Genomic DNA, 14524 nt, shown 5'->3' on the forward strand with positions numbered 1-14524 from the left:
GAGTTACAAAATCTCAGGGTATTCACACTTCTGCAAATTTTCCCCAAAGTTTCAGTACAAAAAACTGAAGAAATTTGTGAAATTTTGTATAGCCTAGTTTTTGTCAATCCGGAAGTAACGTTTGTTGTCTTAACGCAATGAAAACCACGTGAACAGTTCTGTTCATCCAAAAGTTATACGTAATGACTTCTAAATAAACCGAAAACAAACAGAACACGACTACGTTTAAATGCGTAGTTACACTGAAACTACAGCAGGTTTTTAAGTAGTCTAACAGCCGTCCAAGGATACATGACAAATGCACAGTTGGATATTTGATACATCCGTGTTTTCACTGTTATACGGTAGGGGGCGCACAACTTCTGAAAGAGTACTGAATCTCCAGATCAAAAGACATGTGAAGCAGAAACAAGCGATTTCATATGTAAGTATATGCTTATGTAAAATAACGTCATCATCAACATTATGCCTAAATATACCTAATGTTACCGAATTAAATGTCGACCCAAGTCGAGGTATAGGACTGTGAAGCATTAGGAGTGTTGATAGACTCGATCTACTACGTCTATGATCTTCGTTCATAAGCTTTTTGCTTAAAATGTTGCTTTTTTAAATTAAACTTACACACATTGAAGTGTTGATTAAAAAAAGAATGCATGAAGCTAGAATAAATGTGTTATTTTGTTTAAAAGCATCTTTCTTTTGGTTGTTATTTTTGTGAAAATGATCATAACTGCTGGCAGTGCCTGGCAACAAAAAAAAAAAAAACGAGTTAAACATCTTTTTATTTTTTTTAGAGTTGGCGCACAACGCGGGGCATGTACATGTGCTGGGCGAAGCCGAGCTACAATTGCATTATATAGGTGCACAGATAAATTATTGCTTTAAGTCCAGCTAAAATTTGACTTTTAAAGTGTAGGGGAGAGCCGGGACGATTGAAACGCGGGACGGATGAAACACTGAGATTTCCTTGAAAACCACTCACGTCATGTACGTCAAATTCCGTTAGCAAGTCGTTCTTTACGTCGTGCCGTTTTGGAGTTAAAGCCACAAAGCTGTTTTTGAGTGCGGTAAGTGAATTCTTTCGGGCGGAACTTTTTTTGGACTGACAAGTTGTATTTATTGTTTCATGTACTATTGTAATGATAATACGACAGGTGTATTAGTACTGCAACACACCCTTAAGTGTGCATTATCAGAGTTTTTTTAGTTTAAGGGCAAAAGAGGTTTAAATGACATTTAAAAAGCCTATACTGTTCATAGATTCATATACTGTTCCTAGACTTGTGTTTCTTTTAATGCAAATTCATTTTTAATTACGCAACACATGTTATCTCTTTAATAATCATCAATTGTCCAATCTTCAATCTTCAATAAATTTCATTTATCGTCTTCTGGTTGACCTTGTTTTCTTCATTTTAACAGGCTATTCAACTAGCAAACACTCAATAGCCGCGTGCTAGTGCGTGCCAGGGCCAGTCGCGTTTCCACTGTCACTTCCGGGGCTTGATCGGGGCTTACTCGGGGCCAACGGCCAGGATTTCTGGCCCGTCGAATACCTTGGGCCAAAGCGGGCCAGCTCGGGCTAGAGGAGTAGTTACCAACAGAGGAGGAGTTTACCGTTGGGAGACGGCAGCGCCGGATGATTCTGTCAGCATTTAAGACTTAAAAATAAAATAATTTAAATCGCGTTCATGTTTGAATGCCTTCTGTTTGTGATGCAAAAGACTATGCGCGCTAGCCGTTACCATAGTAAACATAGTAAACGCTTGAAGATACGCATAGTAAAAAAAAAACATAGCGAACGCTTGAAGAAATCAGACCAATCTTAAAGGCTATCACAGTCATGTTTTTATTTTATCTGTCATAGCCTACGTCTCGTCTCTTTAAACCGGACTATCAAAAAATAAAGTAACTTTTTTTTTCGGGAGCTTCCTCTGTTTCTCTGACTGAAAATATCTGTATGGGAGCCGAGAGAGTGCTAAAGCTCCTCAGGTCGTATGGCATATATTTGTAGAAATTATAATTTTTTCTAAATGTGATGTAAATATGTCCTGTAACTAAGTTACCAGATAAAGAAACAGACGCGACTGAAAAAGTAAGTGTGTCCTCTTTCTTTTGTGAAATAGACCTAACGGTAATTTATTTCTGTGTGACTAATGTGCAATTTTTACATAAATTAATTCATTATGATCAATGTATCACTTTTTATTGTAAACCTGTGGTAAAACATCGATGCTTGGGTTTTAAATATTCAAGTAGCTGCTAAACAAACAAACAAAAAAAAAAGCTAGCAAACGGCCGCTTTTATCGTGTTTGTTTTACGATCACGCTGTTTCCAGTGATTTCTGATTAGTTTTCTGATAAAACTTCCATTTGTTGGTGAAATGATGGGTTAGTGTGACGTTGTTCCAGAGAGGCGTGTTACGGGCGTGTTTTAGTGAAGCGCTGTGGAGCTTCTGGCCCGACAGTGGAAACGCATGCCCGGTGCTATTGGCCCGAGGCTATTAGCCCGGCACGGCCCGTTTAAAGCCCTGGCCCGACAGTGGAAACGCGGCTAATATGACTCAAGGAAGAAATGTAAAAAAATGAATTGTAAACGGATTTGTCTGTCTTCCTCAAAATAGCCTATTAGAAAGATTACAAAATGCGCATAGGCTTATCGCCTATTGTTTATTGGGCGACAGAACAAAAATGGTTAATATGAACCTTTAAATTTAAATAAATTACAAAATATGTTTGTAACAATATGTACATAAGTTACTTGTCAGGTATTGTTCACAAAAACAAGCATTAGATGAATAGTTGCCGTTTAAACTGTTATGTTTCATCCGTCCCACCCCTGTGTTGCAATCAAGCACAACTACCGTTCAAAGTCAAATTTTAGTTAAATCATTCTAGATTTGTACCGAATAACACATGATACTAAGGGAACACATAATGTGAGTTGTTGATCACAAATCTGTAACCTTATCTTAGAAAATGACATTTATCTGAAAAGTGTTTCAACTGTCCCGGCTCTCCCCTATGTAATCTTGTGAACTGACTGTGTGCGGTCCAGTTAACATAATGCTGTAAGAACGACCCCATCCCGTAAGAGAGGTAATGAAGCGCTGTTGCTCACCCAGTGTCTGATGAAACTCACCCGACACCGGGGTCATGGGAGTGGGCGGCAGACTGTTGATATTGAGTGCCCCCATCTGGTGGATCTGGGTGGTGGGAAAGGCCACGCTGGGCGCCAGGTAGCCTCCGTGACTGGCAGCCATGAGGGCCGCCTGCTGTTGCATCAGCTGCCGGATAGAGGAAACACAAAGCAGAAAGAGAAAAAGAGAGAGAGAAAAGTTACTAGAAGCACACAGGCTACATGGGGGCATGATGGATAGGCAGTGCTTCGCAGAGTAGAGGAGAAAGTAGAGCGGAAAAAGAGAAAAATGTGTCAACCTATGTTTAGTGAAAGCGTCCATCTTCCCAGTCAGAGGGCTGTCACAAGCCCCCTTGAAACATTTCAATAGCTGTCGGTCTGGCTCATTCTAATAGAGGGATCGACGCACATATTATTGTAGTCCTTAAGGGACCTGGGAGTTCGGAGTAGGAAAAATTGAATTGTATTCATTTTTTCCCTTTCAAACTTTAAGGTAATGCTTTCTTCATGGCCTTGACAGCGAAACTTCTCCCCCCCCCGCATTTTCCTTTATGACGTGACAGCTATCAAGGCTGAATATATCACAGTTACATTGAGGCAGATATTCTTAGATCCAGACCTCATGCATAAATTCCAGTTTTCACGCATCGTACACAAGAAACGTGTTTGTATGTCTCGTCTCTGCTAATAATGCGACCAATATTTAATTAGTTGGGAATGAAAATGAGGCTGGCAATGGATATTCAGGAATATGCAACAATGAAAATCTCATATTCTTGTCATATGTGACCCTGGATCAACAAGTAGCACAGGTATATTTGTGGCAATAGCCAAAAATACATTGTATAGCTCAAAATTATCGATTTTTCTTTTATGCCAAAAATCATTAGGATTTTAAGTAAAGACATTGTTCCAGGAAGGTATTTAGTAAATTTCCTACCGTAAATATATAAAACATTTCTTTTTGTGAGTGAATGCAGCACAATTGCGTACATAAATGGATAACTTTAAAGGCGATTTTCTCAATGTTTTGATTTTTTTGCACCCTCAGATTCCAGATTTTCAATAGTCGTATCTCGGCCAAATATGGTCCTATCCTAACAAACCATTCATCAATGGAAAGCTTATTTAGCCCATTGACCCATGTGACTGGTTTTGTGGTCCAGGGTCACATATATTCTTTTTCACTTGGAAATAAAATGGGTTACGAATGGCGTTTCGCAAGTCATATCCACTGGAAATTTGTGTAAAGACGCATTTTCAACTAAAGTCTATAAGCAAGAACAATACTTCTGAAAAACGTGGTAGACACCAAACTATTCCCGTCCAGCAAACTATACTACAACTAATCAAACAGCATTCCTGTACATCACAGCATTTAGTCCCTGAAGAGGCCAAAAGTAAGATGCAACCTCATACAATAATCATCAAGCTTCCTCTCTTCATTTGAATGCTGCGGATGATATGGTTCATGTAGGCACATGGTGCTTTGCTCTCTGCCGGTGTTTTATCCATAGATAGTAGAAAAGCATTCATTTTCGCTCATCGGCCTTGTCACTGAGCCTGAAAGATGCCGTCCACCCACAAAACAAATCTATAAGCCTCAACTGCACTATTATCTATAAACTCCTCCTTTCATTTGCATAATTCCATCAACAAACTGCTGAGGATCATCTATTATCCTACAGGTAATAATGTAAAGTAAATGTAAAAATTCAGCACAAATATGCTAAATAAACTAAAAAAACTTGGCATTGTTTAACAATCGTACAATGGGAACATTTTAATTCATAGGTATTCACATTTAAAAAAAAAAAAAAAAAAAAAAGACCATATTTTTTTTATTTACAGCTTAAATAAATAAATTAAAAATATATATTTCAGAGAATCTATCTTTAACACAAGTGCATTTTGTCTTCCTACACCGGCAGATTTTTTCACTTGTTTTAAATAAATAAAAAATACTTATTTTCAAGATATAGTCTATCAAGACTCGCATCAAGTTCAAGGCATTGACGCTTGCTTACAGATCTATCACAGGCTCAGCTCCCTCCTACTTTCACTCACTCCTACGAGCCTACATCCCTACCAGACGCCTACGATCAATCAACGAGCGACGTCTCGTGGTTCCATCACAGAAAGCCACAAAATCACTTTCCAGAACATTCTCATTCTCAGTTCCATGCTGGTGGAACACTCTCCCCACCCTCATCCGGAATGCAGAATCCCTGACAACATTCAAAAAACAGCTGAAAACCCATCTCTTCCGTGAGCACCTAACTTCATAAAAAAAAAAAAAAAAAAAAAAAAAAAAACCTTTCCCTTTAAAACCTCACTTATCGTGCTAATGCTACTCTGAATAATGCCTGAACTTCGTATTTTGAGCACTTCTTGCGTTGTTGTTGTTTTTTGCCTCTTCATGATGACTCGCTTAATTTAGTCCTAATTTGTAAGTCGCTTTGGATAAAAGCGTCTGCTAAATGACTAAATGTAAATGTAAATGTAATATGTCTATAAAAACTATTTATAATATTTATGAAAACAGTATAATCTTAGATTAATAAAATATGAAACCAAACTATCGTATCGTATGCAGTGTTGTTTCTCGAGGAAATGTCTCTTGTTTTAAGGATTTTTTCAAATACATATATATAAAAAACGCATTTCGCCGCCTGAAGTGTGTTGCTAAATTGTCACGTAGGTGAGTTTGCATGAATTTTGGAAGTTAAAAATGCGTCACGGACCACCGGTTTAATGCATTTGTCAACCTTCAAGACAGTCTGGTCTCTCTCCGCCATGTAATAGCCATGCCACAGTAATCAGACGCTTTTGTGCCCATCTCTTCCTTCCTGCTTGAATGGGGAGTCAGAGTTAAGCTGGCTGGCTCTAGCCGGGTGACAGTTCACTAATGCCCTTTAAAAGCCAGAGGGACAGGCTTTGGGCAGAGCATAGTGCGGTGAGTTGAAGACTTCCATATTGTAATTTCCCTCCATGAACGGCTCGGATAATGTCGCCTTTCATGGCTGCCACCAGATTGCCTCAGATAACGATGTGGCATTCAGTTCTGCTCTTTAGGAATTAAAACAGAAAATTGGAGGCCCAAGCATGTAATTATGTTGGGGAGAAGTGAGCAACATCAATTTGTTCTTGGAGGAGGTGGAGGGGAGAAGAGGGGAAAAAAAGAAAAGAAAAACAAGGCCCTTCGGCTGTCGGCGGTCGAATGAGACTATTAAAAAAAACATCTCTTGTGTTATCTCTGTTATTCTCATTTAAAGGCATAGTTCAGACAAAGTGTAACATTTTGTCATCATTCACTCACCTGTCATTCTAAACCCTTTATTTCATGCGTAGAATATAAAAGAAGTTTAGCAGAATGCTAGCTGCTCCATTCAATACAATGAAATTGAATGGTGACCAAAAATTTTAATGTTTAGCGCAAGAATTGTTATGGTGATTTTATGGCGTTTTTGTGTTTTCGATGAAAATATTCCATACAATGAAAGATTTTCAGTGTTTAAAAACTGAATTACATGTTCAAAACTTACTAACATAAAAGTGTTATACGACTTTCGAAGACTTGGAATATAGCGCAATGCACTTTTACTGTGATTTTATGGTGATTTTGTGTATACAATGAAAATATTCCATACAATGAAAGTGAATGGTGACCAACACTGAATTTCATTTATTAAATTTACTAACATAAAGGTGTTGTACAACTTTCGAAAGGCTTTTTTTTGTGTGTAGTTTTAAGTCTTGACAGCCATGGTCTCCACATGCTACTAAGAAGAACTGTGTAAAATAAAATCACACAAGTTTGGAACGACATGAAGGTGAAATAATAATTATAAATAATTACATAATTACAAATAATTATAACAATTCAACTGGGTGAACTATCCCTGAACATTTCCGAACCAAAACATTACCCAGCATCCTGAATAGAAAGGAAGCATTCAAGCGCAAGCAAAAGGCACCAAATTGCCTTCAGCGAAGTCTTCATCACTGAGGTCGTAACCTTTTCTTCCTTCAAAATGGAGAAAAAAACAGAAGCGGCCACGGGAAGAAGTTGTCCGGGCCACGGCGTTCGTTTAGAGTCAGGCATGTGGGTTTTTTTATGGCTTGCCGGTGGCATTAGTCTCCCTCGGAGCCACCAGGCAATCACCTCTTTATCACTTGGCAATTATCTACCCAGAGCTGCTCTGTGTCTCTGCCCACCTCTGCCTGCATCACACATGACCCCTTACAGTCGGTCTGGCCCTGCTGCAGCGCACAGAGAATGGCGGGATGACTGGAGAGATATTTATAGAGAGACGAGAAATGGAGTGAGCTGAATGCGAGGACCCTGGTTATTAAGGTCCCTGGCCCTGTAAGATTGCCTGAAAACGGCTTCGCTCCTTTTTCTGCTGTTTGCTGAGGCACATCTTCAAGACTAAACTCAGAGATGGTGCCAACATCGTTTTGGTTGTTACCAGAGCTTGTTTTAGGCCTGAAACATAGTTTACAAGCGCAGATTTTAATGCTTGGTACTAATTAACATACATACATTCCTTCTTGGAATGCACACTTTTTTCTTTCTTTTTTTAGCAGTATTTTTGTCTTGTTTTCCAGAAAAAAAAATCTCATGCACATTTTTAGAGATTTTTTATATTAATTATAAAAATGTAATATTATTACAATTTTAAATTAAAGCTGCAAGCAGCATTTATCGGGGTTCAAGCAGTTAAGGCCTTTAAGCACAAAAGCATCAAAAGTTATTAAGTTTTATTTAGCAAGCATGTAACCACTGACATAATAGATGAAAAAGAAAATTTCTCACAGGGATCACAGTGGTGTAAGGCACTTGAGTCTATAATAATAATAATTCGTTACATTTATATAGCGCTTTTTCTGAGACCTCAAAGCGCTTTACATAGATGGGGGAATCTCCTCAACCACCACCAATGTGCAGCATCCACTTGGATGATGCGACGGCAGCCATATTGCGCCAGAACGCCCACCACACACCAGCTTACTGGTGGAGAGGAGACAGTGATGAAGCCAATCAGTATATGGGGATGATTAGGAGGCCATGATGGACAGAGGCCAAGGGGCAAATTTGGCCAGGATGCCGGGGTTACACCCCTAGTCTAGGTCAAACGGTCTAAGAGTTATGGGCGATTTTGTACTTTTGGTTGCTGTAGCGCCACCTATGGGCCAATCGGGGTCATACTCTGATAGGTTGTCCCCAAATTGAGGCCTACCATCCGGCCAGGTTTCACGTCTCTAGGCCTTACGGTTTGGCCTGCACGATGCGTTTTACGAATCCTTACAATTACAATAGGGTTTCAGCATTTCATGCTTGAACCCCTAATAACTATTTTCTATTTTAAAACATAATTTATCCGAATGTTCAGCATCATTACTTCAGTCTTCAGTGTCACATTATTCTTCAGAAATCATTCGAATATGTGGATTTGGTGCTAAATAAACTTTTCTTATTATTATCAATGTTGAAAACACTAAAAAAGTTGATGTTTCAACTTGAAGTAAGTGTTCGTGGTGCTTTAACATTTTACGTGAGTCAATTTGAAATGTGAAGTTGTACTAAGTGACAACTTGGATATTTGAGTTGACTAAACTTAAAATGTCACTACAGCACGAACAGTTACTTTTTTAAAGCTGCAGTCCGTAACTTTTGGCGCTCTAGTGGTTAATAAACAGAACTGCACGTGTCTTGTGGAAGAACATTGCAGCCGGACCTACTTCTCTCTGTTTATGTCTATAACGTGTCATGCAGGTACTGGGCTGCTCCGCAGTGGTGCCGACCCGACCAGTCTAAAATAGTCAGAATATAAACACTTATTATAGGTGTACCGTAGTGATTCAGGATAAGACAAAAACATGGTTTGAAAAATGGATTCACAATGTACTTGCTTATTATTTAAATTGTGTAAAAGTTGAAACAACCTTTTTTTTTCTTTTTTTTTTTCTGTAAACCATGATAAACTACCATTTAAAAGTCTGGGGTATGCAAGATTGGGTTCAATTAATGAGAAGTGACATTTCTATTTCAAACAAATGCTTTTCAAACTTTCCATTCATCAAAGATTCTTGACTGCACGATTCTTGATTCTTTATTCACAATGATTCATGATTAATGATCATCTTTAAAACAAGATACATTTATTTGAGAAGCAAAAATCAATTATGAATATGGTACGTAGCTAGTTTTGCACTAATGTCCACTGTAGCGCCCCCTGTGGCAATGCTGAGAATGCAACATGTATTTGTTTTTTGCTTCATGAATTACTTTGCAAGAATTCTAAAAACATATCTTGCATATCTAAAAGCATTTACACTTACGCACATGTAGAATATGTTTAGGTGCGCTTCCATTTAGGTATTTTAGTCTTGTATAATTCGCGCAAAAAGGGTGTTTTTTATGTACAGTACATAGTCCTATTTCTGCAAAGTGTCCATTTACACCTAAAAAGACATTTCAAGTGAAGCATACAAAGTTCTGCTGAGAAACGAGGGGTGAGATTCTATATTTCTAAAAAACACATCAATCATTTTGTTTTGTTTTTTAGATGGTCCATTTAGATGGTTTTTGTTTTTACAAACGACGCATTAAAACTACAATGCTGTTTGAAACAGATGCCAAAAAAAGAAACAAACACTTTTAACGCTCTTCGAATATCAAACATTGTTATATTTCCCAACAACAGGGGGCAATGTAGGTCAATAGCAGAGCATGTGCCCCCCTCCTCAGCGCCCTCCTCCCCAAAATACCCAGACAAACATTCCCCTCATTAATGTTGGCTTCAGAACATTCTGAAGTGCTTTCAAGCAATTTGTGCGTCATATTAATCTAATGCACCGTCTCTGGTGATTGGCGTCAAGTAAAAGAGATCTTTCTGGCTTTCCATCAACAGCCGCGCTTTTATTCATCTTCCAAAAAAAAAAAAGAGAGAAAAAAAGCCGAAAATGAAGATGGCTCCGCTTAGAAAAAGGAAAAAGATCAAACACGAGGCAGCGGGAGAAAAAGACAGATAAAAGCTGTTCAGCTTGTATTGACAAGAGCGTCTGAAAGAAAATTAATGTTTCTCGCTTTCATGGCGTGTTTATGTCACCCCCCCACCCCCCCGCCCCCCATTCCACTCCAGAGACGAGGACGGGCCGCATCTGATATTTTCAACATCTTCATGTAATACTGAATGATAAGCTGTTTGTCAGATTTAGGAGTTAGATGTACCTTTTTAAAAAAACGCATCTGTCTTTTGCCACGATGTTGTCAGCACTATTACCCCTCCAATTTGCGCTCAGATGCCCCCTCCTCTGCTCTGACTAAAATCCAATTTACTGGCTGTCAGCTCAACCCAGTAATCCTCTGCACAGCTGTGTTTGTGGAAGGAGCCTCTTAATTTGCTCGTCCTCCACGTTTCTAAATGTACCATTGCCATATCTGAAGCTAAACGTTAGCTTATGCTGTTTGGCGCAACGAATGCCTGTCGGAAACCCTTTCAGACTCTGCTCAGGTGAGAAAATGAGTGAACAGTAGAACATGGAAAATGCTAGTGCAGTTAGCGACTTCCTAACTTGCTGCTACAATGCTAGCATGGCTGCTACGCACTGCTAATGCACTCGTTTAGGTGTTTGGAATGTTTTTAGTTCATTGCTAGGTAGTTGCTATGGTGTATCGTGTGTTTGCTGGTTGGTTACTTACTAGCCCAAGTCGAAATAGCCACAAAAAAGTGATATTTTGGAAACAATATGAAAATTCTATTCAGAGTTTAGAAATATCATGAATGCGTCTGGTCGCTACCAGCCCTATATTAATGTTAAGGTTGAAAGGTAGGGTTAGGGGTAATACTTGTTTCAGTGTTGCTTAAGCAATTACAGGTAGCACTGTGATTTTCATAACCAATGAAAAATTTAGAATACCTGTGAGCCAGGTTTGCACTGGTTTAAGTTGTCTCTTAAATGCAGGATTTTTAGACTGTTTTATCATCTGCCAGACGACTTTACTATTGTAAAGTAATTGCTTATAAAAGTTAAAGCTACCATCTACTGAACAAGCTGCACAATCTGAGGTAGGCTATCATTTATACCAAATAACACACTAACATTTACTACTTAGCATTTGCATTTGTTCAGAGTAACAATTATGAAGAAAGAATGTTTTGGGGAATTCTAAGGCTGTGTCCAAAATCGCCCCCTATTCACTATTCCCTACATTACTAATATAGTTCACTTGAGGAAGTGAATGAAAATGAGTGAGTGAACTCACTGAATTCGCCGGAAGGGCTGCCGATTTTGCATAGTTTGTGCTTGCTGTTTAATAATCATTTGAAACTTAGCAAACTGGTAGCTCTAGTAGTAAGATGAAAATATTTATCTTGAACTCATGGAAACTATGTATAAACCTTAACTAAACAATTCAATAATCAAATTAAAAATGTTACCTTTATGATATTACGCTGTAGCCACATTGGACCAGCGGTTTGGTAAATGGATGGATGGATGGATGATTCAGCTGCGGCTCCATCTTATGATCAGACATGGGAATTCATTCAGCGCACGACTCTCACAGTGCATTATGGGTATTCTCTAGCCGTTGTGAATACCTCAGTCGTATAGCCGTTATTGCAGTGCATTGTGGGATGGAATGAGTGCACCCGATAACGTCCGTCCACTATGGTTTCAGACACCACTACAAATGCCTGTCCACTCAAATAGTGCCCTATTTAAGGGTATGGGACCATTTTGGACACAGCCTAAGTATATTTAAAGTCTTCTTTTCTGGCTATGTTGACAATTTCGTCCATACCTTATACTGACACCTAGTGGTGTGTGGAAACAGCATTACACAAAATCATAAGTTGCCATGTGTTGTTTTTGTTAACTAAAACTAAAGTCATCATCTCAGGCGATGTGCATATAACATTTTTAAAAAGTACATTTCATCACATGTAAAACTTGGAAATGAGGGAAAACAAAATAGTGAGTGCCTTATTTCTATGTATCTGGTTTAAAATAATGCGCTTGTTTAGACAAGTCAATAACAGAAAAGATAACGAGCAAAAAAGAAGACCCACTTAAAAAGTCGCAAACTTTGCCACAAGCTGAATGCGATATCATAAGGCAGTCGGTTTCGACAAGGGTGGGTTGTGGCTTAGGCTGGAGCAGTGAATTATAGAGAAAGTGTCATTGCCACTGCACCCTGCACCATCTCTGACACGGGAGATAAAAGTCACTGCCAACCTCTGGGAGCCACAGCAACCACCCCGCCTGCCTTCCCGCACGCTGCTCTCGGACCATTTGCATTTCCCGCGGACGCTTCGCATCTCATGAATGCTAATAAGGGTGTATTTTTCAGCATCCCGGCCCGGCCCCCACACGTCTTCTGCTGCCATGCCGCTGTCTTCCGCTGGTCGATGCCAACAATTAATCCTGGCATTTACAAGAAAAGATTTGTCTATGCTTATCAGTACATAAATATAAGTATATCTATCTACTCCATATAGAGGAACTAACTAGAAGGATAGTTACTCCCCAACAGTTTTATAGTATCTTCCCTAAAATTGAACAATGTCCCCCATGAATGAATATTAGGTACTGACTCAACCTCTCTGCGGCTTTTCAACCTCCCACGTACTGAAGGAACCGATGCGTGCTATAAATAGCCAGGTGAAGATTTTCCTATGGAATATTCTGAGTCACTCCGGGAACGTGAGCGAGGACATGTGGGCGTGCGGGACGGGGAGGGCACATGGGCAGCTATGAGATCATCAAAACGTGTCGGGCCTGGAGGTGTCCAAGTGCCCCAGAGAGGCAGGGGGGTACTCACCGCATGTGCGTAGGTGCTGTAGGTGCTGAAGGGCAGGGCGATGGCAGGGTTGAAGATGCCAAACTGGCCCACCATCTGCTGCATGCGACGGATGGTGCGCTCCTTGTCCGTGTCGGCAAACTTGACCACCAGGCTGGACGACGCGCCCTGAGGGAGGAGAGAATCGGAGCCAGTCTGAGGAGAGAGGGCAGGCTGCGTTTAACCTTCCGCTTTGCAAGCGAGACCCATGACCACCACACAAAATACAACTCATAATGTACATAAACACTTGATTCTGAATTATGGTGCGGTCACATTAGCGATATTTCAGCAAAATTTTGAGGGGAAAAAAGACTTGTCAATAGTGTAGTGATACGAACAGCGTGGCGAATTCACATGACCAACTTGAACACGAGCGAAATCTGCATGGGTGAAATTTTGCTGAGGAACGGTAAATGTGAACGCACCTTTACAGTAACACACTATAGAATTCAGTGGAATTTTAGAGCAGGTCAACATGTTAACAAAGAAATCTAATGGACTTGTGGTAAAGGGATTGTTCCCGGAAAATTCTGTAGTTTAAGTCCCGTTCACACCAAGAATGTTAACTATAAAGATGTTATCGTCCACACCAATGGATAATAAAGTTCTGTTTATTCTAAATGCGCACTGCGTCTGCTGCTTTAAATGCTTGAACTCTTTTAAGCAGGATGGAATCTGATTGGCTGTCGATGTTTTTACCATTCATAAGCTAAAAAAAAAAAAAACATTCTGAAAGTGATTCCAATTTTATTGTTCCTCTGTGTTGTTATTGTTTTAGTTGTGGTGTGAACTTCCATATTCTCACAGAACTATAATAATTATAAAAATTTTATAGTTATACTTAGCGTTTTTTATAGTTATACTTATCGTTCTTGGTGTGAACTGCCTTTTTACTCAACCTCATGTTATTTCAAGCCTGTATAGAAAACTAAATTAGAATTTTTAAAGAATATCCTGAATGGATATTAAAATGAAAGAACCAAAAGAACCATCAAAAAATTTAATTGAATAAAAGTGGTCCATACAACTTGCACACAACTTATCAAATCTGTTGAAGCCATACAACAGCTTTGTCATAAATAATTGAAATGGTAATAATTATTATAGTTCTGTAAGAATTGACATACTTGACATTTGCTGTAACTCTACTAAGCACATTTGCGAGAGCAAAGATGCTTGAATGAATCATGCTTTTGTGAATGATTCATTCTTTTGAGTTGGGTCTGAATGATTCATTCATCATTTGGACTGATCTGAAACTCAAGTTCAATTTGCAATGGATTTTCAGATATTTTAAACTAATTATTTTAATCACATGACTTGAAATGTAGCATACAAGTCATATGAACTACTTTTATAGTGCTTTATGGCCTTTTTAAATCTACTTTTATTGTATGCAAAAGAGCATTTCAGACAACAATTAAAAAATAAAAAATAAACTTATTTTGTATTGCACAGAAGAAAGTATGTCATCCAGGTTTGGGATGGCATGAGAGTTAGTAAATGATGAATTGTTATGAGTTTCGAAT

At 38.9% G+C, this 14524-nt stretch overlaps 1 protein-coding gene across 26 annotated transcripts in view; it reads right to left on the reverse strand.

Moving 5' to 3' along the window:
* Positions 1-14524, reverse strand: part of celf5a (cugbp, Elav-like family member 5a) — a 219096-nt gene that overhangs the window by 21520 nt on the left and 183052 nt on the right. For 9 of the 26 annotated variants that reach the window (XM_084416132.1, XM_084416118.1, XM_084416131.1 and 6 more), the window contains exons 6-7: positions 12975-13148; positions 3125-3290 (exon numbers count right to left, since the gene is read on the reverse strand). In XM_084416132.1, the coding sequence (XP_084272258.1) occupies positions 3125-3290; positions 12975-13148 (340 nt within the window). The remainder of the gene's footprint in view (positions 1-3124; positions 3291-12974; positions 13149-14524) is intronic. The other 17 variants (XM_084416114.1, XM_084416125.1, XM_084416116.1 and 14 more) reach the window with 3 other exon arrangements.

The sequence above is a fragment of the Rutilus rutilus genome, assembly GCF_951802725.1.
Source record: "Rutilus rutilus genome assembly, chromosome: 8".
Taxonomy (NCBI): domain Eukaryota; kingdom Metazoa; phylum Chordata; class Actinopteri; order Cypriniformes; family Leuciscidae; genus Rutilus; species Rutilus rutilus.